A 27,246-nucleotide genomic window follows, 5' to 3' on the forward strand; every position below is an offset into this window, starting at 1 on the left:
AATGTACCCCTTTGTACATCTTTGTCCACTACGTATACTTGTAGCCTTGTTAGTACCAAAAGTATCAAAACTAGTTCTAGCTCATACCACTGACATGGGGATGGATGCAATTAGTCCAGTTTTATATGAATAAGGTCAGGCTCAGACTTAAAAAAAAAAAAAATCTTAATTCATTTTAAAGAACTTATGGGAGAAGTTTTCAAACACCTTTTTCATCTGAGCAGAGCTGCACGTGCCTGACAGAGAAAATCATCTTGGGCCTGGAAGCCATTTTGAGGCCAAAGAACCAGAAAGCTCAAGTGTTTAAAAAGTTCAAGAATGAGATCTCTCTTTCAGAGTGTCATCTGAGAGGTTTTTGTCCCTTTGGGAAGTTAAAAAAACCCCAAACACCCACACAATCAGTGTCCCAGGTTGGAGGTTGGATTTTTAATAAGGTATTATTTAAACTCTGTTTTTTAAAAAAGAGAAGTAATTCTTATAAGGACATACAAATGCTGCATCTTTCTTTATCTTTCTGATATTCAATATGCTAATGATTCATGGCATAGCACACTAAGGCCACGGTTATACCTTCCTACTCATTTCTGCTGCCAGCACTAATCAAGCGAGTCAGGAAATGGCTTCAACTTAAAATTAGACTTTACCCCACTTTATTCTAGATCAACTCCCCGATCTGGCTTGCTGTGTGGCTACATGAGCATTAATGCTTGCACAAGAAGTGCAAGCAGCTGGGACCACTGCTTTCAGAAGGCGGCCAGATTTATGCCAAATTGATGTGACTACATAAGCGTAGCCTCATGAAAAGGGACAGTATTTCAAGTGTTTGATTCGGTATTATGAACACGTTACAGAAATGTTGGGGGGGGGTCAAAAGAGATTATTTTGTTAGTGGTTTAACAACAACTTATTCCTTAACATTTCTTATTTACACTAAACCAGGAAAAGATGGGAGCTCCCTACTTTGCATCAAGTTCAAACACAGAATTGTGAGTGGCAAAATGGCCTCTGGGAAAACAGAAGTTACTACAACCCTTTCAAATCGGGGGGGTGGGGTGGTGGTGGTGCGCACAGGGGAAGGTAAAAGCACTATAAACTGACGCAATCTATTATTAAAGAAATCAGACTATCCCATAAGAAATTACCTTCCAATCCAGATTCTAACAAGTTAGTTAAATATATTGTTACCTTTCTCTTCCTTCCTCTTCTAACAACTTTAGGAATGCATATATTGTTTGTTTTCATCACATCCTATGAAGATAAGAAAAAATAAAGTGTCTTAGCAAACTTAAGATATAGTTTAAATGATCAAGAATTTCTCAGGGAAATCACATAACTGAAGCTTCTGATATGCGACTTAGGCAAAAAATTTCATCACATCAAGACGCTTTCTGTTAGTAAATATCATTACATTAAAGTTTGCTCTCTGATGATACCTCTAATTCCCATTAGCTTCAATGAGTGGTATAAATATATCTGAATACATATGAAACTTTACATGTTAAACCACTCCTGAGACAGTCACAGTGCTAGCAACTGTAGCTTCTAAGTATTTGAAGATACAGTTGCAAGTCAAAGTACACAGGATTGAAGTTAACTTCCTTAGGTTAAAAAGAGTAACATTCCACGTACTTTGCTACTGAGTTTTTCAAACGGGACATCATCTTCTTTGACAGTATCCATCTCTTTGTCTTCTGTAGGTAAATTATTATCCTGTTTAATTGATGACTGAAAATGGAAAAATTAACATGGAGTTAGTTCATTTGTAGAAAAACAGAAGTGAAAAAGAGGAACTCAACTATCAGACTGCTTTGCACTTTCGGTTTAAATAGTTTATGGCTATATATGCACATTGCTTCTTTAGATAGACATCAATACCCCCAAATCAAACATGTTCATTTTCATATGTGTACCTCTTGCTCTCTACATTTCTTTCATATTTACAGACAGTTGTCAGAACGGGTCAAAAATATTGCAACATACCATGACAGAACTTAAAAAAAAAAAAATTACACCAGCACTTATTTTATTCCATTTTATGTTCGTGGTAACATCATTACATTTCTCCATATCAGTACTTCTAAATGTTCATACCAACACTAAAAAATTCATCTGGACAACTGCTTATCTATGTATATGAATAAGAGTCATGGATCAGAACGAGCAAACAATATGAATGTAAAGGTGTACAAACAAAATGCAGTAGACTACAGACAAGGCATTTAATGGTTTATGAGCTAAAATTCGGTAACACTGATCATCAGTAACTGGATTTTGACAATGCTATGCTTTAAAAACAACAAAACAAAAAACCTTTAGAAGAGCTGGTTTTTAGAGATATATATTTAGATCTATTTTAGAGATATATCTAAGCTTGACGATCAAGAGTTTGTAATACTTGGAAATAATCACCTTAGCCCTGTGAGAGAAAGAAAAAGAGAGCGAAAGAGGGCGCGTGCAAAGTGAGAGAGAAAAAGAGATAAAAAGATAGGGAGAAAGAGGATGCAAAAGATAGTGAGAGAGAAAGAGAGAAAATAGTCAGAGAGCGCCAGGGGGAGGGGGAGGGGGAGGTAGGTAAGGAAGACGTGAGAGGGAAAGGTAGAGAGGGGGAGAGAAAGAGAGCAGGAGAAAGAGAGAGAAAGAGAGAAGTGGGAGAAGATGTAAATAAAGAAAGAGAGAAGGGAAAGGGGGAAAGGGAGAGAGGAACAGAAGGAAGGGGGAGACGGGGAGGGAGATGGGGAGGGCAAGAGGGATACAGGAGATGGGGGGAGAAAGACTCATGGATGGTGGCAAATGCTCTCTGGGGGTGGCTACAACAATGGAAGCAGAACAACTGGCAGCGCAGAAGTAAACCCATCTGGGCTGCTGAATTATGGCAAGATATTGCTGCTCGGGTAGAGAACCTGGTTGTAAAAGTACGTCACGTAGATGCTCACTTACCCAAGAGTCGGGCCACTGAAGAACACCAAAACAACCAGCAGGTGGACCAGGCTGCTAAGATTGAAGTGGCTCAGGTGGATCTGGACTGGCAACATAAGGGTGAGCTATTTATAGCTCGGTGGGCCCATGACACATCAGGACATTTAGGAAGGGGTGCAACATATAGATGGGCTTGTGATCGAGGGGTGGACTTGACTATTGATGCCATTGCACAGGTTATCCATGAATGTCAAACGTGCGCCGCAATCAAGCAAGCCAAGCGAGGAAAGCCTCTTTGGTATAGAGGACGATGGCTGAAATATCAATATGGGGAGGCCTGGCAGATTGATTATATCACACTCCCACAAACCTGTCACGGCAAGCGCTATGTGCTCACCATGGTGGAAGCAACCGCCGGATGGCTGGAAACATATCCCGTGCCCCATGCCACCGCCAGGAACACCATCCTGGGCCTTGAAAAGCAAGTCCTGTGGCGACATGGCACCCCAGAAAGAATTGAGTCAGACAACGGGACTCATTTCCGAAACACCCTCATAGACGCCTGGGCCAAAGAGCACGGCATTGAGTGGGTCTATCACATCCCCTACCATGCACCGGCCTCTGGGAAAATCGAACGATACAACGGGCTGCTAAAGACTACGCTGAGAGCAATGGGTGCTGGGACATTCAAGCATTGGGACACACATTTAGCAAAAGCCACCTGGTTAGTCAACACCAGGGGATCTGCCAATCGAGCTGGCCCTGCCCAATCCAAACCCTTACGTACTGTAGATGGAGATAAAGTCCCTGTCGTGCACATAAGGAATATGCTGGGGAAGACAGTCTGGGTTACTCCTGCCTCTGGCAAGGGAAAACCCATCCGTGGGATTGCTTTTGCTCAAGGACCTGGGTGCACTTGGCAGGTAATGTGGGAGGATGGGGGAGTCCAATGTGTACCTCAAGGTGATTTAATCCTGGGTGAAAATAATCCATGATTTGAGTTGCATGTTATGGGAATTGCTATAGCAGGAACCCCTTGTTGCTAGCCAGGCTAGGAGCAAGGGGAGGAGTTCATTGCAATGTCAAACCCTATAGCCTGGCCCAAAGGGACCAGGGGTGGAAGTTGTAATGCATACACCTTTAAATTGTTGCAACCCATGATTTGAGTTGCATGTTATAGGAATTACTATAGCAGGAACCACCTGAACCAATGGAGGACAAGCCTCACAAGAAGCAGTGCAAGTGCAGCAGTGACCCGACCTGAGCTGGCTTTGGTGCCCAGTAACTCCACGCAACACACCACTCTCCTGTCCTGAGTGACCACCATAACAGATGGAGCCCAGAGTCATGGACTAAATGAACTCAATGGACATTTTGTGGACATTTATGGATATTTTACAGACATTTCACAGGGGTGGACCAAAGACTAAGGGAATGATATCTGTGTATTATATCAAAGGATGGGAAGGGGGGTGGTGGGTAATGAGGATGTATTGGATAGTGTGGGACCTGAGCATGACGTAAACGGTATGGAATAAAGGGTGGAGAATGTGCTGGGTTTGGCTGGGATAGAGTTAATTTTCTTCATAGTGGCTAGTATGCATCTATGTTTTGGATTTGTGCTGGAAACAGCGTTGATAATACAGAGATGTTTTAGTTATTGCTGAGCGGTGCTTACACAGCGTCAAGGCCTTTTCTGCTCCTCACCCCACCCCACCAGCGAGTAGGCTGGGGGTGCACAAGAAGTTGGGAGGAGACACAGCCGGGACAGCTGACCCCAACTGACCAAAGGGATATTCCATACCATATGACATCATGCTCAGCAATAAAACTAGGGGGAAGGTTGGCGAGGGGGCCGCTGCTCGGGGACTGGCTGGGCATTGGTCGGTTGGTGGTGAGCAATTGTTTTCATTTGCATCACTTGTCTTTCTTGGGTTTTATTTCTCTCTCTTTGTTATTTTCCTTTTCATGACAATTTTTATTATTATTTTTATTATTGTTATTTTATTTCAATTATTAAACTGTTTTTATCTCAACCCACAAGTTTTCTCACTTTTACCCTTCCGATTCTCTTCCCCCCATCCCGCTGGGGGGGAGTGAGCGAGCGGTTGTGTGGTGCTTAATTGCTGGCTGGGGTTAAACTGCGACAGGAATAGAGGGAAGGGGGAGACAGGGGGAGGGAAATGGGGAGGGCGAGAGGGATACAGGAGATGGGGGGAGAAAGAGAGAGAGAAGGAGAGAAGAAGAAGGAGAAACAGAGAGGGGGAAGAGGCAGAGAGAGAGTGCGTGCGAGAGAGAGAGATGGAGGAAGAGAGAAGGAGAAAGAGGCAGAAAAAAGAGCGGGAGAAAGAGAAAAGGACAGAGGGAAAAGAGAGAGCGTGGAATAAATAGCAGGGGAGGAAGATAGGGAGGGAGTGAAAAAATTAAGGGAAAAGAGGGAGAAAGAGAGAGGGAAAAGAGAAGAAACAGAGAGGGAGAGACACAAAGAGGGAAGGAAAGGGAAATAGAAAAGGATAAGAGAAGGAGGGGGGGGGAAGGGAGAGGGGAGGGAGAGACAGAGAAGAGGGAGAGAGCAGCGGGTAGGCAAAGAGAGTTATTGAGACCAAAAAAAGCGGGGTGGGGGGAGGTGGGGGGGAAACAGAGATGGTGGGGAGAGAGAGAGGTGTGGTAGCACAGAGAGGGAGGTGGGGCTAAGACCAAGACAGAGGGAGACTGAGAGCGTGTAATTGCGACCAGGGGGGTGTCCAAGTCTGAGAGAGGAGGGGCGGGGGGGCTAGAGAGAAAGGGAGGAGGGGGCTGAAAGAGAGTCACGCACACACAGAGAGACTGAGAGTGTGATCAAGAGAAATAGAGATGCCCAAACCAGCGAGAGACCAGGGGCGGGGGGGGAGGGAGGGGTACCGAGGGAGTGAGTGAGAGAGGGTGAGAGAGTGTGAGAGAGCTTGCAAAGGGGAGACCAAGAAAGTCAGATGGGTGCAAATGAGAAAGAGTCAGAGAGAGGGAGAGAGTCGGGGGGAGGGGGAGGAAGAGAGTCAGGGAGGGAGAGTCTGAGACCGGGAGAAGGAAAGGGAGAATGAGAATGAATGAATGAGAGAGAGGGGGAGACAGAGAGATGGAGATGAAGAGAGAGGAGAGAGAGAAAGAGACTGAGATGGGGAGGGGGGGCACCGAGACAGACCAGGCAACACTGAGAGGGAGAGTGCGAGAGAGACCAAGAGCATGTGAGAGAGACCAAGAAAATTGGGGGGGGGGGGGAGGGGGGCAGATCCTGAGAATGAGAGAGAGAAATTGAGAGAGCTGGGGAGAGTGACCCCAGGAGAGCGAGATGGGGAGAGATAAAGTGAGTGCGGGAGAAGCTGAACAAGGGAGAGGTGCTGAGGGAGGCTCTGAGAGAGAGAGCAAGAGAGAGACCGAGCAGTGGGGTAGACCAAGAGACACTGAGAGAGAGGTACCAATAGAGAGAAAGGGAGAGAGACAGAGAGATCGAGAGAGTGAAACAGATACACAGCTAGAAAGAGGCAGGGAGACCAAGAGAGAGCATGGGAGAGAGACTGGCGGGGAGAGAGACACGGACCGAGATCGAGAGTGTGAGCGAGACTGAGAAAGAGAGATGGGGAGAAAGAAAGTGAGTGAGAGGGAGTCTGAGAGAGGGGCTGAGAGAGATGGGGTGATCAGGGTGGGGGCAAGCAGGGTGGGGAGAGTGAGAGCAAGGGTGGGGGGAGGGAGAGGGAGCATGCAACGGGGGGGGAGACAAAGGGAGACGGAGGGAGATGGGGGGAGAGATGGCAAGAGACGGACCGGGGGAGGGAGAGAGACTGAGAGAGACAGAGAGAGAGAGAGTATGCGAGACGGAGTAAGAGACAGAGGGCAAGGTAAGAGGGGGAGAGAGGCTGAGGGAGTAAGACTTCAGGGAGAGAGACCCAGAGATACTGAGGGAGAGACTGATACGGAGGGGCGGAGAGGGAGATAGCTGGGACGAGAGCCCGACGGAGATAGAGACCAAGGGCCTGAGAGCGAGATAAATTAAGAGACTGTGAATCATAGAATCATAGAAGAGTTTGGGTTGGAAGGGACCTTTGAAGGTCATCTAGTCCAACGCCCCTGCCATGGGCAGGGACATCTTCAACTAGATCAGGTTGCTCAGAGCCCCGTCCAACCTGACCTTGAATGTTTCCAGGGATGGGGCATCTACCACCTCTCTGGGCAACCTGTTCCAGTGTTTCACCACCGTCACTGTAAAAAATTTCTTCCTTATATCTAGTCTGAATCTACCCTCTTTTAGTTTAAAACCATTCCCCCTTGTCCTGTCGCAACAAGCCCTGCTAAAAAGTCTGTCCCCATCTTTCTTAGAAGCCCCCTTTAAGTACTGAAAGGCTGCAATAAGGTCTCCCTGAAGCCTTCTCTTCTCCAGGTTGAACAACCCCAACTCTCTCAGCCTTTCTTCATAGGAGAGGCGTTCCATCCCCCTGATCATTTTCGTGGCCCTCCTCTGGACCCGCTCCAACAGGTCCATGTCGTTAGACATGAGAAATAGTAATGTGAAGTAGCATGTGAAATAGAGCAAGATAGAGGCGGGGGTGGGGGGGGACTGAGAGAGTGGTCAAAAGACATAAAGAGCTTTAGACCGGGTGAGGGGGGAGGGAGAGAGAGGGGGAGGGAAGCGGGGAGAGCGAGGGAGGAGAGAGATACAAGGTAGGGAGAGAGACAAGGTGAGAGAGAAGGTGCGATAGACAAGGCGGGGGAGACAAGGTGGGAAGGGAGAGGGACAAGGTGGAGGGAGGGGGAGAGAGACAAGGTGGGAGGGAGACACACAGACAACATGAGAGGCGCACACATGCAATGTGAGAGATACAGAGACACGCAGACAACGTGAAAGAGGTACAGCAGGAGAGAGACAGCGTGCAAGCTTGAGAGGCACACACAACGTGAGAGAGAACGTGAGAAAACGTGAGAGACAACGTGAGACGAGAGACAGACAGACACATAATGAGGCGAGCACAAGAGATGCATGAGAGACAGAGACAGACACATGAGAGAGACAGACACAATGAGAGACAGACACGAGACATACACGACTCGAGAGAGAGAGAACGAGAGGCGACAAGCACACGAGGCCGACACGGACAGACACCATGAGACAGGGGGACACACACAAATAGAGAGACAGAACATGAGATGGGAGAGACACGAGACAGACACAGGCACAACTAGAGAGCGCGACAGAACGAGAGAGACGAGAGAAACAGACATAAGAGAGAGAGATGAGACAGAGACAGACACACAAGACAGGCACAATGAGACAGAGACACAGACAACGAGAGAGGCAGAATGAGATGCGAGAGAGGCACGCAGCAAGAGACGGACTCCAAGAGTGAGATGGAGACCGGCACGATGAGAGAGCGACACACAACGAGAGAGAGAGACAAGAAGAGAGACACCGGACAAGAGCCAAGAGACACACAATGAGACAAGCATGCGAGACAGACGCATAACGAGAGAGAGAGAGGTGAGAGACGAGGCGCAAGAGAGAGACACGAGAGAGACGATGGGAGAGGGAGCAAGAGACACAAGACAGACACGAGACACGACAAGAGAGTGATGGGAGGGAGAGAGACGAGAGACAGACCCGCAACTGGAGAGAGAGAGAGAGAGAGAGAGGAGCCAACAGGACAGGCACAACGGGAGAGCAAGGTGAGAGAGAGAGAGAGAGGCACAATGAGAGAGACAGACGCATCAAGAGCCAGACAGATGAGACTGAAAGAACTAGAGACAGAACAAGAGACATGAGACAGAGACAGACACACAATGAGACAGACACGCACATGAGATACACAGACACATGAGAGAGACACAATGAGAGAGACAGACACGAGAGAGAGACAGACAGGCATGCGAGACAGGCACAGACACACAACTAGAGAGAGAGAGACAGAACGAGAGACGCGCAAGAGACGAGACAGAACTAGAGAGAGACAACGGAGAGACAGATGCACAACGAGAGACAGGCAGCCACACATACACACAGAGAGAGAGACAGCTAATAAAACTGGTCCTTCACTTGCCTTTGATTAGCTGATTAAAAGACTAATTAGAGAGGCCTATGGAAAAGGAGTCCCTCAGGCTTTTATCATCCCATCTTCTCATTTAAAGGGCTCTCCATGTACTTTTGCCCATTTACCTTGGCAGCACCAACTTGAGAGAGTTTGAAAAAATACCTGTGGCTTTAAGCCCACTGCCGTCCCCAGCACCACACAAGCTTTTGCACAGCTTCCCAGCGAAGTAGTCCAGCTTAAAAAAATAAATAAAATTGTTTCCCCCACTCCCAAAAGCAGGGTCAGCTCCTCACATCAATGAACAAATGCTTTTATCAGCACAGTACGATGGCAGGAAAGAGCAGCCAGCAACAGGCTAAGTAATACTACCATGAAGTTACTTAACAAACCGTGCCCCTAATGTGTAGCAGAGAAGCCAAATCATACTGTCCTTAGAAACATGGGTTGGAAACATTAAAGAAAAACCTCAAAGCAAGAAGAAGTTGGGAGAGAATCTAGAAAATAAGAAATCCTGACATATCTACAGTCTCCTTCCTACTACCAACTCATTGTAACAAAAGAACTCTTGACAAGATCCATCAATGTAGTATCTAAAACTGTTGAGAATTTAACACCTAAAATAAAAGGACACTGATATCCTGTAATATAGTAGTTTCCAGAAATGAGTCGGAAATAACTGAGATACTACAGATGTATCACTACCATCCTCACCTAGTTTTGTGCTTTTAGGATTATTTAGACCACACATACCACCAACACTTTCATGAAAAGAGACCACACACCTCTCTTCCATACTCTGTGTATGTATGTGTGTGTGTGTGAGTGCATGTGTACATCACATGAACGGAGCTAAAAAAATTAAGGATGTAAATCTAAAGATGTTTGTTACACTGTAATACCAAATGCATAGTGAAGTAGATAGGTTTTTCCCTCTCTCCCGTGTAGTAGAGACTACATACGGCAGCAATAAACAGCAGACATTTCAGATAAATGCAGTTTAAGTTCAAGTACAATATATTTTAAAAGGACACAATCTAGTTTCAGTAGGATTTAAAAAAAATACATGCTTATGCAAGCCAAAAAGAAAAACTTTGTCTACATAAACTAGCATATACCAGTTACTGATAGAGACTTCCTGATGCAAAAATTTGATGAGTATGAAAACCCTTACATGCATCATATGAAGATTTGTAGTAATTTAAATTGACTCTCTGTCCCGGTTTCGGCTGGGATAGGATCGGCTACCTGCCAGGTTAAACCACGACACTCTTAAAGAAAAAAATCTGTTTAGTGAAAGAGTACTCTTTTAGCCTAGACAGAATCTAATGTTGTTGTAGATTTTTCAGCCAAAGTTGTCACAGAGACCCCTACCTGTTCAAGCTATTAAACAGCCTTCAGAAAGAAATTGTGAAACAATACTAAATCTTGACAGTCATTTCCCCTTTCACTTAGCTAAAAATGCTGTATAAGTTTTCATTAAGTGTATTCTGATTCAGAAAACTAGATCTGTAAAATAATTCAGTTTCACAAATATTTAAAGCACCTGAAAAGCACTACAGAAGGACAAAAATGTTATATTGTTCAAGCCTGAAAACAAGAAAAAAGAACAGTCACAACACTGACACACTGCTAATTTAAAGTAATTATGACTTTAGCAATATATTTTTAAACTTGAAAGATTTTCTGATAAAACAAACCTAATTAATTTAGCCACTCACTTTGGAAATAACAGGCTTCCTCCTTTTGGCCTCTCCTTTTTCTTCATTGCCCTCAGTAGGCTCTTGACAACTTTTGCAAATAGTTTCTTTGACAGCACTGTTAACAGCTGGACGGGACTAAAATACAAAAACATCACACTTGAAATCTAAATACCTTCCTAAACTAGAGAATAATGATATTAAAAGTTGCACTGTATCTGAAGATCTAAGTAACCTCTGGTTAAAGCTGCAAGAATGTTAAAACAACTTATCTAATTTATTAATTCTCAGTTTAATTGAGAAGTGACAGTATTTTCATTATCTACCTTTCAAGCTCTCATGCACTAACAGCAGCTTATATTTAGGTTATAGATACTGTAGGGGAACATTTTCTGAAGTGCAATTTAATAAATGGAAGAGTTCCGAGTCAAACATGACTTGTCAGGATCTTTGGCCAAGAGATGAAGTTACACCAGAAATAAATTCCATCATGGGGTACCTTTTCCAAACATATGGCAAACTCCATAAGTGCATTCTTGTATATACCTATAAATTTAATAAAGCCAATCAGCAATTCATCATTAACAAATGCAAGAAACCCAAATCCACTATTTAAAACTTTTGTACAGTTTTTATTTTAAATAATACCAAAAAGCATGGTTAACCTTCTTCCTGGCCAAGAAATCCATTTTTTTAATTAGCTGTCAATACTAAGTGAGCACAGAAAGCAATTATTCTTTTCCTGAAAACATTAGTAGATTAATATTTCAAAAGCCTGAAGAATTAAAGTAAAAGACATGGAAGTAGAGGAAGAGAAGCCAAAATTACTATTTTTAATTAGATTATTTTATGAATAATGTTCTCATTATTAAATCTTAGCCCTTTTGCACAAAACTGGCAGAACTCCCTCAACTCTTAATTTTTTCCTCCCATTGAGAAAGTGGCTCTAGATTAAAACCCAAGCCACAAGCTCCCTTTTACTCTCCACCTCCCTAACAATTACAATTATCTCTGCAAAGTATAAATAATGCCTTTGGAACATTCTAGCTACTTCTGTCAGCTGAACATAAAATGAAGCTCTCAAAGACTTTTCAAGATAAAGTATACTTAGGGAAGGGAGTTAAAAATAATAATAATAACAATAAAAAATCTGTGAAATAAAAATTAATCATCCCCTAGTAATGATTAATGTCTTATCCCTTTACTCTAAGCCCATCTCACATCCAAATTAAAAATTCAATTATTCTGACATCTCAGTCTGAATATCCCACTATTAACTTATTCTGCATGTGGCCAGAGTTCTCTATTCACCCTTCATTTTCCGGACACTGGGGACAGCTACATTGTCTTCCCTGCTACTGTCCCAAAAACTATGCCTCCTCTAAGTAGGTACAAATTTAAAAAAAAAAAATAATGCATACGTAGATCAAAAAACATCTTTAATATGCATCTTTTCCTCTCCAACAACACAGCTAAAAAACCTTGACAGTCTACTCATAACCATGTGTAGTGATAACTGCAATGTACTGGCTGTACACAGACCCACTTTGAACACTGCTGGAAAAATCCATTTTCCTAGCTTGTCAGATTGTCCACATCACTTTTCCACTGACTCTTCATTCTCCATGAGAAACTGCATGCCTTTAGCTTTCAAGACCTTTCACTGCCTACTTTCATCCTGTTTTGGACCCCTCCTCATCAGCTACTGAGGTCTCAGCTTCTGCCTCTGCCGCTTTCAACCAATTTTGTTTCCTCATATGCTGCTCCCAAAATGAGCAAAAGCTTCCTCATAAATATCCATAAAACCACACAACTACCTTGCATCAAATTCTTATTTGAACCTATTTACCTTCCCCCACTAAGAAGAAAACAAAACAAAAAACCAGGTTAACTGGTAATTATGCCAGATGCAGAGATTACGGCCTATCAGGATGATGAACATCCTTCCATGGTTTTTTATGCTCCCTTCACCCACTGTTTTCTCTTCAGTTGTAAAGGGCTATCAATCTTTTCTGCAGTTGTAGAATGCCATATGCAATAAAGGTTTTTGTTTATGACTAGGGCTGCTGGGTACTACTGCAGTGTGAACTGAAATTCTTACAACTTTACTTCACAAGGAAATGGTGAAAAAGTATACTGACTCCTTTTTTCCAAATAGGGAAAAGTACATGTCCGTTGTTAATACAGTCTTTCTCCACTGCCATGAGTAGATCACCACCTTTCTGTATATGTAAGCAGAGAAAATACTCATCCAGAAGAGAATATCTGATCTGCTGGTCTTACTTCCGAAACTCAAACTCTTTCATCAGCTGTCATAGAATCATAGAATGGTTTGGGTTGGAAGGGACCTTTAAAGGTCAGCTAGTCCAACCCCCCTGCCATGGGCAGGGACATCTTCAACTAGATCAGGTTGCTCAGAGCCCCGTCCAACCTGACCTTGAATGTTTCCAGGGATGGGGCATCTAAAACCTCTCTGGGCAACCTGTTCCAGTGTTTCACCACCGTCACTGTAAAAAATTTCTTCCTTATATCTAGTCTGAATCTACCCTCTTTTAGTTTAAAACCACTCCCCTTTGCCCTGTCGCAACACGCCCTGCCAAAAAGTTTGTCCCCATCTTTCTTATAAGCCCCCTTTAAGTACTGAAAGGCTGCAACAAGGTCTCCCCGGAGCCTTCTCTTCTCCAGGCTGAATAGAATCATAGGATCATAGAATCATAGAACAATAGAATCATTAAGGTTGGAAAAGACCTCTAAGATCATCGAGTCCAACCGTCAACCCAACACCACCATGCCCACTACACCATGTCCCTAAGCGCCTCATCTACACGTCTTTTAAATACTTCCAGGGATGGTGACTCCACCACTTCCCTGGGCAGCCTGTTCCAAGGCCTGACCACTCTTTCAGTAAAGAAATTTCTCCTAATGTCTAATCACTAAACAGTCCCAGTTCCCTCAGCCGCTCCTCATAAGGCTTGTTCTCCAGACCCTTCACCAGCCCTTCATTGCCCTTCTCTGGACACACTCCAGCACCTCAATGTCCTTCTTGGAGTGAGGGGCCCAAAACTGAACACAGGATTCGAGGTGCGGCCTCACCAGTGCCGAGTACAGGGGCACGATCACCTCCCTACTCCTGCTGGCCACACTATTTCTGACACAGGCCAGGATGCCGTTGGCCTTCTTGGCCACCTGGGCACACTGCCGGCTCATGTTCAGCCGGCTGTCAACCAGCACCCCCAGGTCCTTTTCCTCTGGGCAGCTTTCCAGCCACTCTTCCCCAAGCCTGTAGCGTTGCATGGGGTTGTTGTGACCCAAGTGCAGGACCCGGCACTTGGCCTTGTTGAATCTCATACAATTGGCCTCGGCCCATCGATCCAGCCTGTCCAGGTCCCTCTGCAGAGCCTTCCTACCCTCCAGCAGATCAACACTCCCGCCCAACTTGGTGTCGTCTGCAAACTTACTGAGGGAGCACTCGATCCCCTCGTCCAGATCGTTGATAAAGATATTGAACAGGACCGGCCCCAGTACTGAGCCCTGGGGAACGCCGCTCGTGACCGGCCGCCAACTGGATTTAACTCCGTTGACCACAACTCTCTGGGCTCGGCCGTCCAGCCAGTTTTTTACCCAGCGAAGAGTGTACCTGTCTAGGCCGTGAGTCGCCAGCTTCTCTAGGAGAATGCTGTGGGAGACAGTGTCAAAGGCTTTACTGAAGTCCAGGTAGACCACATCCACAGCCTTTCCCTCATCCACTAGGCAGGTCACCTGGTCATAGAAGGAGATCAGGTTGGTCAAGCAGGACCTGCCTTCCATGAACCCGTGCTGGCTGGGCCTGATCCCCTGCTTGTCCTGCACGTGCCTTGTGAGCGCCCACAAGACGAACCGCTCCATAATCTTCCCTGGCACTGAGGTCAGGCTGACCGGCCTGTAGTTCCCCGGATCCTCCTTCCGGCCCCTCTTGTAGGTGGGCGTCACATTGGCAAGCCTCCAGTCGTCCAGGACCTCCCCTGTTAACCAGGACTGCTGGTAAATGATGGAGAGTGGAATAACCCCAACTCTCTCAGCCTTTCTTCATAGGAGAGGCATTCCATCCCCCTGATCATTTTCGTGGCCCTCCTCTGGACCCGCTCCAACAGGTCCATGTCTTTCTTGTGCTGAGGGCTCCAGAGCTGAATGCAGTACTCCAGGTGGGGTCTCACCAGAGCAGAGTAGAAGGGCAGAATCACCTCCCTCGACCTGCTGGCCACGCTTCTTTTGATGCAGCCCAGGATACGGTTGGCCTTCTGGGCTGCGAGCGCACATTGTCGGCTCATGTCCAGCTTTTCATCCACCAGTACCCCCAAGTCCTTCTCGGCAGGGCTGCTCTCAATCCCTTCATCTGCCAGCCTGTATTGATACCGGGGGTTGCCCCGACCCAGGTGCAGGACCCTGCACTTGGCCTTGTTGAACCTCATGAGGTTCACACGGGCCCACTTCTCGAGCTTGTCCAGGTCCCTCTGGATGGCATCCCGTCCCTCAGGCGTGTCAACCGCACCACTCAGCTTGGTGTCGTCTGCAAACTTGCTGAGGGTGCACTCGATCCCACTGTCTATGGCATTGATGAAGATATTAAACAGTACCGGTCCCAATACGGACCCCTGAGGGACACCACTCGTCACCGATCTCCATCTGGACATTGAGCCGTTGACCACTACCCTCTGGATGCGACCATCCAACCAATTCCTCACCCACCGGACAGTCCACCCATCAAATCCATACCTCTCCAGTTTAGAGAGAAGGATGTTGTGGGGGACCGTGTCAAAGGCCTTACAGAGGTCCAGATAGACGACATCGGTAGCCCTTCCCATGTCCACTGATGTAGTCACTCCATCATAGAAGGCCACTAGGTTGGTCAGGCAGGACTTGCCCTTGGTGAAGCCATGCTGCCTGCCTCGAATCACCTCCCTGTCCTCCATGTGCCTTAGCATAGCTTCCGGGAGGATCTGTTCCATGATCTTCCCAGGCACAGAGGTGAGACTGACTGGCCTGTAGTTCCCCGGGTCTTCCTTTTTCCCCTTTTTAAAAATGGGGGTTATGTTTCCCCTTTTCCAGTCAGCAGGAACTTTACTGGTCTGCCACGGTGAAGTTGTCCTTTAAACTAGGCACACAGTAACTAGAGAAGTCTTGTGAAGCAGAGATTACCAATGCAAAAAGGATATCTAGTATTTCACATGAAAGTAATGAGGAACATTGGGGTCCATATGTCAGAGAAGGGGAAGAGCATCTTCAGTCATAGGCTTGCCAAGCTGGTGAAGAGGGCTTTAAACTAAAGTTGCTGGGGGAGGGGGACCTCAGTCCACCCCACTCCTACCAGTTTGATGCCAGTGCCAGCAATAGATGCCCAGAGCCTGGAGAAGTATCACAGGTCAGCAGGAGAGCGCCTGAAGAGCAGCACAAAGGAACTCCAGCCAGTAAGACAGCTTCATTGGGGGCCCAATTTAAATGCCTCTAGGCAAACGCATATAGCATGGGGAATAAACAATATACTCGCAGAGGAGATCAGCTCCAGTGCAGGCGCGTCCCGCAGCGGAGCGGCGGATCGTGGCGTACAGGGGGGTTTCCTGAGCTGGGGAAACCCCAGGGGAGCGCAGAGACCCGCCGGGAGCCGGCAGCTCTCACAAGGGCGGCTGATGCAGCGTGGGCAGGGCCAGGAGTAACAGCGGCCACCCCCCACTCCCACAAAAGGCAGCCCCAGGGAGTGCTAGCAACCAGAAGCGCTGCCAACAGGACGGGCAAACAGGGTGTGGCACGTCAGCTTGGGCTATCCCAGCAGTTCGCGCGGGAGGGCACGCAGGGAGGGCACCTCTTTGAAGGAGGGGCATTCCACGGGCCGAGTGAGAGACTTGGCGTACACATAACCCAGCAACTGGGCACCGTTCTGTGACCATCTGCACAGGTCAAGGGCACTCATCCTACCTGACCCTCAAGGCAGAATCGTGGGCACTTGTCTGAGAGCAAAGGCTGCAGCTCCGGCTGGGGGGTCTGCACCATTTACCCCAGCGGTGGCCGATGCCTCCACCCAGATGGAGCTGCTGTGGTGGTGCATCCCCGCCTTTTCCCTGGGCCGATCGTCTATCTCAGAAATTCCCATGAAACCTCGGCCTTGGTGTACTGAGTCTGACGGTTGAGCGCACCTTGACCATATCAGAAACTCTGCATGGCTGAGGCTGGGAACGTACTCCCACTGCCTGGCCCAGGCGTCATCTTATCTGAGTTGTAGCTCAATTGTAACAACACTGAAACCTTCAGAATTTTAGTCACTACTGCCTCGGACTGTGGCCAGGATGGAAATTTACAGATGACTAAAGCCAATCATCTTGCGACCCTATAAACAGCGGTCCCAAGTGAGACCCTTTGAGATCTCCTGGATCGCAGCGGGCTGCGCCCAGAATCTCCCTCTGAGATGAATGCTCCTCAGAGTTTGCAAACTCTCGAGTTTGCGATATTTGGAAGACCGTCGCCAGCTGGCACGGGACCTGGGCTGCAACGCTCCTCGAGGCTCAACCCTTCGCCAATTGAGAGATGCCAAGACATTTTACGTGAGTATTTCACTGAACTCGAGGGGGATTTTTAACAGGTATATCTTTGTATATTTATCTATCTTTGCATCCGTGTGCGTGTGTGTGAATTGATGGAAGTACCCGCTAGCAAATATAGTCTGCTAAAATCTTATGATCTATCTTCTGCTAAACACATATAATCCCTTAGACATATACCGTTGACCAAGTCTGGGACTAGGGGTAGATCTAGCTGGGTCTACTCTGAACCTCGTGACTCAACGGGAGGGTCTCCCTTAACCTTTTCGTCCTCGGCCTCTGTATAAATCATCCCAACTCAATTCTAACACGATACCCTGGTTTCGGCTGGGATAGAGTTAATTTTCTTCCTAGTAGCTGGTATAGTGCTGTGTTTTGGATTTAGTATGAGAATAAAGTTGATAACACGCTGAGTTGTTGCTAAGTAGTGTTTACATAGCCAAGGACTTTTCAGCTTCCCATGCTCTTTTCCTTTGTATGCTTCATCCGTGTAGTAAGTGATAGAGTGAACCTTACCATCAAATTCTGTTAAGTCGCGCTTTTATAAATTTCTATTAAAATCACTTTCTGCTAATAACTTCGACTGATTCTTTGAGCAGCCTCTAAACCACTCATTTGCGACAGCTGCCAAAGGGAGAGGCTGCAGTGCAGACCTCAGACTGCAGGAGGTGCCTAGACCTCTCTCCTGGGGCAGGGACAGGCGGCAGACCTGCCTGCAAAAGGTGTGCCCAGGTGGAGGACCTCCTGTAGCAGGAGGCTGAGCTGCAGATGGTGAGAAGGCTGCGTAACATCAGGGAGGCGGAGAAGGAGTTAGATAGCTGGTTCCAAGCGCAGTCTGCAGTGGACCCACAGCCCACGGCCAAACAGCCAAAAACTCCCCCACCGGCACACGCAGAAGGGAGAGGGGCCAATAATGCAGAAGAATGGAAGCTTGCAATGGCAAGGACCAGCAGGAGGAAGACACTTCCCCCGAAGCCTGAGGTGCCCTTGCAGAACCGCTTCACCGCTCTGCAGGCTGAAGAGGAAAGACCCACCACATCAGGAGAGACGCTGGAGCTGAGTAAGGTAGCCCGATCTGCCCCCTGTATAACAACCAGCGCAACTAAGAAAAGGCGACGGGTGGTAGTAGTAGGCAACTCTCTTCTGAGAGGTACAGAGGCGCCCATTTGCCGACCGGACGCACTCTCTAGAGAGGTGTGCTGCTTACCGGGGGCTCGTATCAGGGATGTCACCGAGAGGCTACCAAGCCTCGTACAGTCCACTGACTATTATCTGCTGCTGCTGTTTCACGTGGGCACCAGTGATACAGCCAGGAGCAGTCTGAGGACTGTCAAGAAGGATTACAGAGCCCTGGGAGCAGCAGTAAGGGACTCTGGAGCGCAGGTGGCTTTTTCATCAATCCTGCTGGTCAAAGGGAAGGGGTTTGAAAGGGCCAGTCAAATCTGGCGAGTCAACGAATGGTTACAGGACTGGTGCCACAGCCAGGGGTTCGGCTACTTAGACCATGGGACTCGCTTTGAGAAACCTGGTCTACTAAGGGCTGATGGGGTCCATCTGTCAGAGAAGGGGAAGAGCATCTTAGGTCATAGGCTTGCCAAGCTGTTGAAGAGGGCTTTAAACTAAAGTTGCCGGGGGAGGGGAACCTCAATCCACCCCACTCCTACCAGTTTGATGCCAGGGCCAGCAATAGATGCCCAGAGCCTGGAGAAGGATCACAGGTCAGCAGGAGAGCGCCTGAAGAGCAGCACAAAGGAACCCCAGCCAGTAAGACAGCTTCATCGGGGGCCCAACTTAAATGCCTCTAGGCAAACGCACGTAGCATGGGGAATAAACAAGAGGAGTCAGAGACGTGCGCACGCCTGCAGGGCTACGATCTTATTGGCATCATAGGGACGTGGTGGGATGGCTCCTATGATTGGAGTGTTGGTGTCCTGGTTTCGGCTGGGATAGGGTTAAATTTCTTCCTAGTGCTGTGTTTTGGATTTAGTATGAGGAGAATGTTGATAACACACTGATGTTTTCAGTTGTTGCTAAGTGCCCTCCTAGTCCAAGGACAGCTCCCGTGCCTACTGACTGAGCTAGGTACACAAGATGGGAGGGAACATAATCAGGACAGCCAGCCCAGCTGGCCAATGGGGTATTCCATACCATGTGACGTCATGCTCAGTATATGAACGGTAGGCGTGATCCAGGAAGTGCCGATCGCTACTTGGTTATCGGTCAGCGCGGGTGGTGAGCAATTGCATTGTGCATCACTCATTTTGTATATTTTATCATTATCATTATTATTTTCCCTTTTTCTGTTCTATTAAACTGTCTTTATCTCAACCCACGAGTTTTTCTCACTCTTACCCTTCCGATTCTCTCCCCGTCCCACTGGGGGTGGGAGGAGTGAGTGAGCGGCTGCGTGGTATTTGGCTGCCTGCCAGGTTAAACCACGACAGTTGGGATGGAGGGATACAGGCTCTTTAGGAAGGACAGGCAGGGGAGGTGAGGAGGGGGTGTCGCCCTCTATGTCAATGACCAGCTGGAGTGCATGGAGCTCTGCCTGGGGATGGATGAGGAGCTGACCAAGAGCTTATGGGTCAGGATTAAAGGGAGGGCAGGGACAGGTGACATTACGGTGGGGGTCTGCTACAGGCCACCCGACCAGGAAGACCGAGCGGATGAGGCCCTCTATAGACAGATAGGAGCAGCCTCACGTTCACAAGCCCTGGTCCTCATGGGGGACTTCAACCACCCCGATCCCTGTTGGAGGGACAACACGGCAGGGCATAAGCAATCCGGGAGGTTCCTGGAATGCGTCGATGATAACTTCCTTCTCCAAGTGGTAGAGGAGCCAATGAGGAGAGGTGCTATGCTGGACCTTGTTCTCACCAACAAGGAGGGGCTGGTGGGGAACGTGAAGCTCAAGGGCAGCCTTGGCTGCAGTGACCATGAAATGGTGGAGTTCAAGATCCTTAGGGCACCGAGGAGGGCGCACAGCAAGCTCACTACCCTGGACTTCAGGAGAGCAGACTTTGGCCTCTTCAGGGAATCCGCTTGGTAGAGTGCCATGGGATAAAGCCCTGGAGGGAAGAGAGCCCCAAGAAAGCTGGTTAATATTCAAGGATCACCTCCTCCAAGCTCAGGAGCGATGCATCCCAACAAAGAGGAAGTCAGGCAAAAGCGCCAGGAGGCCTGCATGGATGAACAAGGAGCTCCTGGACACACTCAAACACAAAAAGGAAGCCTACAGAGGGTGGAAGCAAGGACAGGTAGCCGGGGAGGAATACAGAGAAATTGCAGCCAGGGATCAGGTTAGGAAAGCTAAAGCCCTGATAGAATTAAATCTGGCCAGGGACGTCAAGGGCAACAAGAAAAGCTTCTATAGGTACGTCAGGGATAAAAGGAAGACCAGGGAAAATGTGGGCCCTCTCCGGAAGGAAACGGGAGACCTGGTTACCCGGGATACGGAGAAGGCAGAGGTACTCAATGACTTTTTTGCCTCGTTCTTCACCGGCAAGTGCTCGAGCCTCACCGCCCAAGCCGCAGAAGGCAAAGGCAGGGACTGGGAGAATGAAGAGCCGCCCACTGTAGGAGAAGAACAGGTTCGAGACCATCTAAGGAACCTGAAGGTGCACAAGTCCATGGGACCTCATGAGATCCATCCGCGGGTCCTGAAGGACCTGGCGGATGAAGTTGCTAAGCCACTATCCATCATATTTGAGAAGTCGTGGCAGTCTGGTGAAGTTCCCACTGACTGGAAAAGGGGAAACATAACCCCCATTTTTAAAAAGGGAAAAAAGGAAGACCCGGGGAACTACAGGCCAGTCAGTCTCACCTCTGTGCCTGGGAAGATCATGGAACAGATCCTCCCGGAAGCTATGCTAAGGCACATGGAGGACAGGGAGGTGATTCGAGGCAGGCAGCATGGCTTCACCAAGGGCAAGTCCTGCCTGACCAACCTAGTGGCCTTCTATGATGGAGTGACTACATCAGTGGACATGGGAAGGGCTACTGATGTCGTCTATCTGGACCTCTGTAAGGCCTTTGACACGGTCCCCCACAACATCCTTGTCGTGGTTTAACCCCAGCCAGCAACTAAGCACCACACAGCCGCTCGCTCACTCCCCCCCTGGTGGGATGGGGGAGAGAATCGGAAGAATAAAAGTGTTAAAACTCGTGGGTTGAGATAAAGACAGTTTAATAAGTAAAGCAAAAGCCGCGCACGCAAGCAAAGCAAAACAAGGAATTCATTCGCTCCTTCCCATCGGCAGGCAGGTGTTCAGCCATCTCCAGGAAAGCAGGCCTCCATCACGCGTAACGGTTACTTGGGAAGACAAATGCCATCGCTCTGAACGTCCCCCTCCTTCTTCTTCCCCCCAGCTTTATATGCTGAGCATGACGTCATATGGTACGGAATACCCCGTTGGCCAGCTGGGCCAGCTGTCCCGGCTATGCTCCCTCCCAGCCTCTGAAGAGTCCTTGACTAGCAGGGTACTTAGCAACAACTGAAAACATCAGTGTGTTATCAACATTCTTCTCATACTAAATCCAAAACACAGCACTATACCAGCTACTGGAAAGAAAATTAACTCTATCCCAGCCGAAACCAGGACAATCCTTCTCTCTAAACTGGAGAGGTATGGATTTGATGGGTGGACTGTCTGGTGGGTGAGGAATTGGTTGGATGGTCGCATCCAGAGGGTAGTGGTCAACGGCTCAATGTCCAGATGGAGATCGGTGACGAGTGGTGTCCCTCAGGGGTCCGTATTGGGACCGGTACTGTTTAATATCTTCATCAATGCCATAGACAGTGGGATCGAGTGCACCCTCAGCAAGTTTGCAGACGACACCAAGCTGAGTGGTGCGGTTGACACGCCTGAGGGACGGGATGCCATCCAGAGGGACCTGGACAAGCTCGAGAAGTGGGCCCGTGTGAACCTCATGAGGTTCAACAAGGCCAAGTGCAGGGTCCTGCACCTGGGTCGGGGCAACCCCTGGTATCAACACAGGCTGGGGGATGAAGGGATGGAGAGCGGCCCTGCCGAGAAGGACTTGGGGGTACTGGTGGATGAAAAGCTGGACATGAGCCGACAATGTGCGCTCGCAGCCCAGAAGGCCAACCGTATCCTGGGCTGCATCAAAAGAAGCGTGGCCAGCAGGTCGAGGGAGGGGATTCTGCCCTTCTACTCTGCTCTGGTGAGACCCCACCTGGAGTACTGCGTCCAGCTCTGGAGCCCTCAGCACAGGAAAGACATGGACCTGTTGGAGCGGGTCCAGAGGAGGGCCACGAAAATGATCAGGGGGATGGAACGCCTCTCCTATGAAGAAAGGCTGAGAGAGTTGGGGTTGTTCAGCCTGGAGAAGAGAAGGCTTTGGGGAGACCTTATTGCGGCCTTTCAGTACTTAAAGGGGGCTTCTAAGAAAGATGGGGACGGACTTTTTAGCAGGGCTTGTTGCGACAGGACAAGGGGGAATGGTTTTAAACTAAAAGAGGGTAGATTCAGACTAGATATAAGGAAGAAATTTTTTACAGTGATGGTGGTGAAACCCTGGCACAGGTTGCCCAGAGAGGTGGTAGATGCCCCATCCCTGGAAACATTCAAGGTCAGGTTGGACGGGGCTCTGAGCAACCTGATCTAGTTGAAGATGTCCCTGCCCATGGCAGGGGGGTTGGACTAGATGACCTTTAAAGGTCCCTTCCAATCAAACAAATCCAATAGTTTTATTCTATGATTCTATGAACATTCAGAGAGACCAATTTTTTTAATTGGTATTACAGTATTATCCAGAGGCCCTAGGTTGTGATCAAGGTCCACAAAAATGGCCTGTAGTCTTTACAATGTTCTGAGCAGGTAAGTATAAACACAATAAGCAGTCTAATGTCTTTAGGGTAACTTTGGGGCTTCTGATGGATGGATGGCTATAATTTAAGCCCAAAAGGTTTATCAGGAGAATATGAAACAGGGGATCACTGACAGACAAGCATTGATTCAAGCAGGCTATGTGACAATTTTGGTGGTAATAAGATGTAACGTTGCTTCCAATAAATATAAGAAGGGAGGAAAATACAGTACACTAAGATATCGTATAATGAAATGTTGTCGTGATATTTGTGGAGAGCAAGTACTTGCAGCTTAAAAGGTGTGACGGTGCACCCACTCTGAGTGAGTGAACAGTACTTTGGTTCAGGCATCACTGACAAGGAGGCCTGACTGGAATCAGCCTTGCTGTGCAAACCGTGAGAACTGTGCTAGGCCGCATCTTCTCAGGAACTAAGGAATCTAGGCCATGTCTTATCAGGAGCTAACAGTACCATCCCGAGCTGGGACTAGACAAAACTAAAACTGCTACAGCTGCACACCTGCACATACACCAACGAGGCGGGGGTTGACTACGAGTCAATCACTTTACGCTATAAAAATCTGTAGCCCCTCCGAGCCCATTGAGCTCTCCTGTACGGCAGCAGGCTGCACGGCGGTGATCTCCCCCTTGAGCAGGGACACCTCTCAAGGTTACTCCTCGAGGCTGAGAGACCCCTTACCCGGCATCTGATACCTAGAACGAGGTAAGCGACATTTTACATTAGGCCTAAAAGTATATTGTATGCTAGCGACATTTATATATATCCAGCTATAGCTTAATTATTAGAAGTGTAGTAAGTAGTAGAGTGTTTGACGGCTGTCTAAATAATTGTCTAAATTATTGTCTAAATTATCGTCTAAATTATCATTTAAATCATTGTCAAATCATTGTTAAATCACTGTTTAACTAACATTCAATTATTGCTTAATCACCATTTGATTGTCATTTGATTTTCATTCAGTCATTGATTAATTACCATTTGATCATCGTTTGATCATTAATTAAACCCTTTTAGTTAACCCCATAACAATGACTTCTCTTAATAATTCACCTGCGACAAAAACCGGCATAGTCAGCAGGATGGCGGATTCAATCACTGACTACTTATGGAGTCACGGAGTTAACCCTTCACCGAAATTTTCGGATGATTGGGCGCGCGAAAAGCGGGATAATTGGAATAAGATAAAAGAACAGTTAAACCTTGTAAGAGGGAAACTGAAAGATGGTAAAGAGAAGGGAATAATATGCAAAATGTTGGGAACGTGTTTGGGAGCTGCATATCAGTATAAGAAATGTAAAGAACAGGAAATGAGAGTGTTACAAGATGAGGTTGAACAAAGAAAGCGACAAGAAATGCTGTTATCTCTGCGAATAGACCAATTGCAGAAAAAAACAGGGGAGGAAAAAGAAAAACGCAGGAATTTAGAGGATAAACTAGAACTCATGAGAATTTGGGACCCGGACCCCCCAGATCCTGTGAAAATTCGTAAGCTAATCGTTTCCTCGGAAGATTGGGACGGAGATATTTGGGAGGACCCCGATCAAGAACTTAGTGATGAGAGTGAATTAGATGAATCAGAATTTAAGGTAGCCCCTATTATTAAAACTGAGATATCTGCTGGACCTCAAGGGGGCAACCAGAGAGATACCATAAAGACCATTCCATGGGACCCCCTTCAACTGGCCAATCTGCACGAAAAATATGGGCGGAAGACTGGCAAAAGCGAGACTGAATATCTGTGGCGTGTCTCCTTAACTGGAGGTGATCGTATTATGTTAGATCAAAGCGAAGCGGATGGCTTTTGGGGACCAGGAGTGTTCTTGAATGAGGGACCAGCCCCTAACACTGAACCACACTCTATTACGCAGCGAGTAGCGTATTGGGCAGGGGGCATAGACCCTCGGGATAGAGGGGAGCCCACTGCTATACCAATAAGATCATTAAGCGAACTTTCTACTGCTGTTACAAAAGCAGCCTGCCTTCAGGCTATGAACGACAGGGGTGCATATGGTAATTACCCTATCTCTGCCCCTGTAGACCCCCAAGCCATGAGACCACTGATAAGGGGAGCCCCTGCTGTTTTAAAATCCTACCTCATTGCAAAAAAGGGATGAAATAAGACAAAACATAGAACATAACGCTCAGGAGGGTCAGGACAGCCAACCCCGCCTCTGACCCATCCTGACCTGGGCAGATTTGATGCATGGCATTGTAAATCATAGTCGAGAAATGGGGTGGGACGAACTGACACCAGCACGGCAATCCTGAGCTGATGCAGACAGCAGACGGATCCGGCAAGTAAAACAGACTCCCCAGAACCCCCGACACTTTCCCCAATCTCATAAACCCCTGGTGAGGTAATGGACTCCCGGAAAAGGCGTAATTAACTGTGGAGGAAAGCCTTAGCGCCAGGCATACCTCGGGTAGCCATACAGGGCCAGCCGACTGGGACTATACTTAGTCTGATCCAGGCTTTTGAAAAACAAAGGATGTCAGGGAATTTGGAACAAACCAAACAACCATCTGCCCCTAAAGACCCCGTGAATAACCCTTTCAGACCTCTTAAGGAGGAATTGCAAATCTTGACGCCAAAACACGAGTAAGTTCCGGCAACTTGGACTGCCTGTCCGGAGGATTGAAGCTTATCAATGGGATAACACAGACGGCCCTCATATTTATGTTCCAATCAGCCCCCAAAGACAACTAGTGAAATTTTTAATTGACACAGGAGCTCAAATTTCAATACTTTCAAATTTGGATGCCCAAAGAATTAACATTAAGCCCGGCCAACAAAGGGTTAAAATAATAGGATTTACCAGCAAAAGTGAAATATGCACCCTAGCTAAAGTAAACTTGTTATTGCAAGGGGAGAAAAGAATATCAAGACACCAATTAGCAGTAGTTTCAGGGAAGGAAAATGTTTTGGGCTTTGATGTATTACAAGGACGAGTTTGGAAACTGCCGGATGGTAGTGTTTGGTCTTTTGGCCGCCTGGAGTGTACTTGGTTAGCTGAGCAAAAATTAGCAGCTACCTGTGGGCATCAGTGAACTGGCATAGTTTGCTTGCTGCGAGCTGCATCCACGCTGCCTGACTCAAAAATAACTAATGTCCCTCAGTATCCTATCTTTGCCGCTGCCCAGACGGGTATTGCGGAGGTCAGAGCTGACCTAGAAAAAGACACATTATCTCCCGAACGCAGTCCCCATATAATTCCCCAGTGTGGCCAGTTAAAAAAACAGACAGGAGATGGAGCTTAACCATAGACTATAGAAAGTTAAATGCAAACTGCTCCTCTTACGGCCGCCGTCTCGAACATTGCTACATTAACTGCCGCCCTCCAAGCTGCCACTCACCCCTGGATGGCAATCCTAGATGTAAAAGATATGTTCTTTATAGTGCCGCTGCAGGAGGAGGATAAAAGAAAATTTGCTTTTACCTGGGATGGGATACAATTTACTTTTAACAGACTTCCTCGGGGCTATAAGCATTCATAGAATCCTAGAATCATTTAGGTTGGAAAAGACCTTTAAGATCATCGAGTCCAACCGTAAACCTAACACTGCCAAGTCCACCACTAAACCATGTCCCTAAGCACCACGTCTACACGTCTTTTAAATACCTCCAGGGATGGTGACTCAACCACTTCCCCGGGCAGCCTGTTCCAGTGCTTGACAACCCTTTCGGTGAAGACATTTTTCCTAATATCCAATCTAAACCTCCCCTGGCGCAACTTGAGGCCATTTCCTCTCGTCCTATCGCCTGTTACTTGGGAGAAGAGAACGACACCCACCTCGCTACAACCTCCTTTCAGGTAGTTGTAGAGCGCGATAAGGTCTCCCCTGAGCCTCCTTTTCTCCAGGCTAAACAGTCCCAGTTCCCTCAGCCGCTCCTCATAAGACTTGTTCTCTAGACCCTTCACCAGCTTTGTTACTGTTCTTTGGACCTGCTTGTGGTGGGTTGACCCTGGCTGGATGCCAGGTGCCCACCAAGCCGCTCTATCACTCCCCCTCCTCAGGAGGACAGGGGGAGAAAAATACGACGAAAGGCTAGTGGGTCAAGAGAGAGAGGAGGGAGAGATCACTCACCAGTTACCGTCATGGGCAAAACAGACTCGACTTGGGGAAATTAACTTAATTTATTACCAATCAAATCAGAGTAG

General features: G+C 47.5%; 1 protein-coding gene across 1 annotated transcript in view; it reads right to left on the reverse strand.

Annotated features, from left to right (window-relative positions):
• The window catches only part of LOC142074884 (lens epithelium-derived growth factor-like), a 93,628-nt gene that overhangs the window by 49,360 nt on the left and 17,022 nt on the right, over nt 1-27,246 (reverse strand). Inside the window, exons 5-7 of the mRNA XM_075135818.1 lie at nt 10,688-10,804; nt 1,630-1,725; nt 1,186-1,248 (exon numbers count right to left, since the gene is read on the reverse strand). Coding sequence (XP_074991919.1) covers nt 1,186-1,248; nt 1,630-1,725; nt 10,688-10,804 — 276 coding nt within the window. The remainder of the gene's footprint in view (nt 1-1,185; nt 1,249-1,629; nt 1,726-10,687; nt 10,805-27,246) is intronic.

Source organism: Calonectris borealis, chromosome W (assembly GCF_964195595.1).
Source record: "Calonectris borealis chromosome W, bCalBor7.hap1.2, whole genome shotgun sequence".
Lineage (NCBI taxonomy): Eukaryota > Metazoa > Chordata > Aves > Procellariiformes > Procellariidae > Calonectris > Calonectris borealis.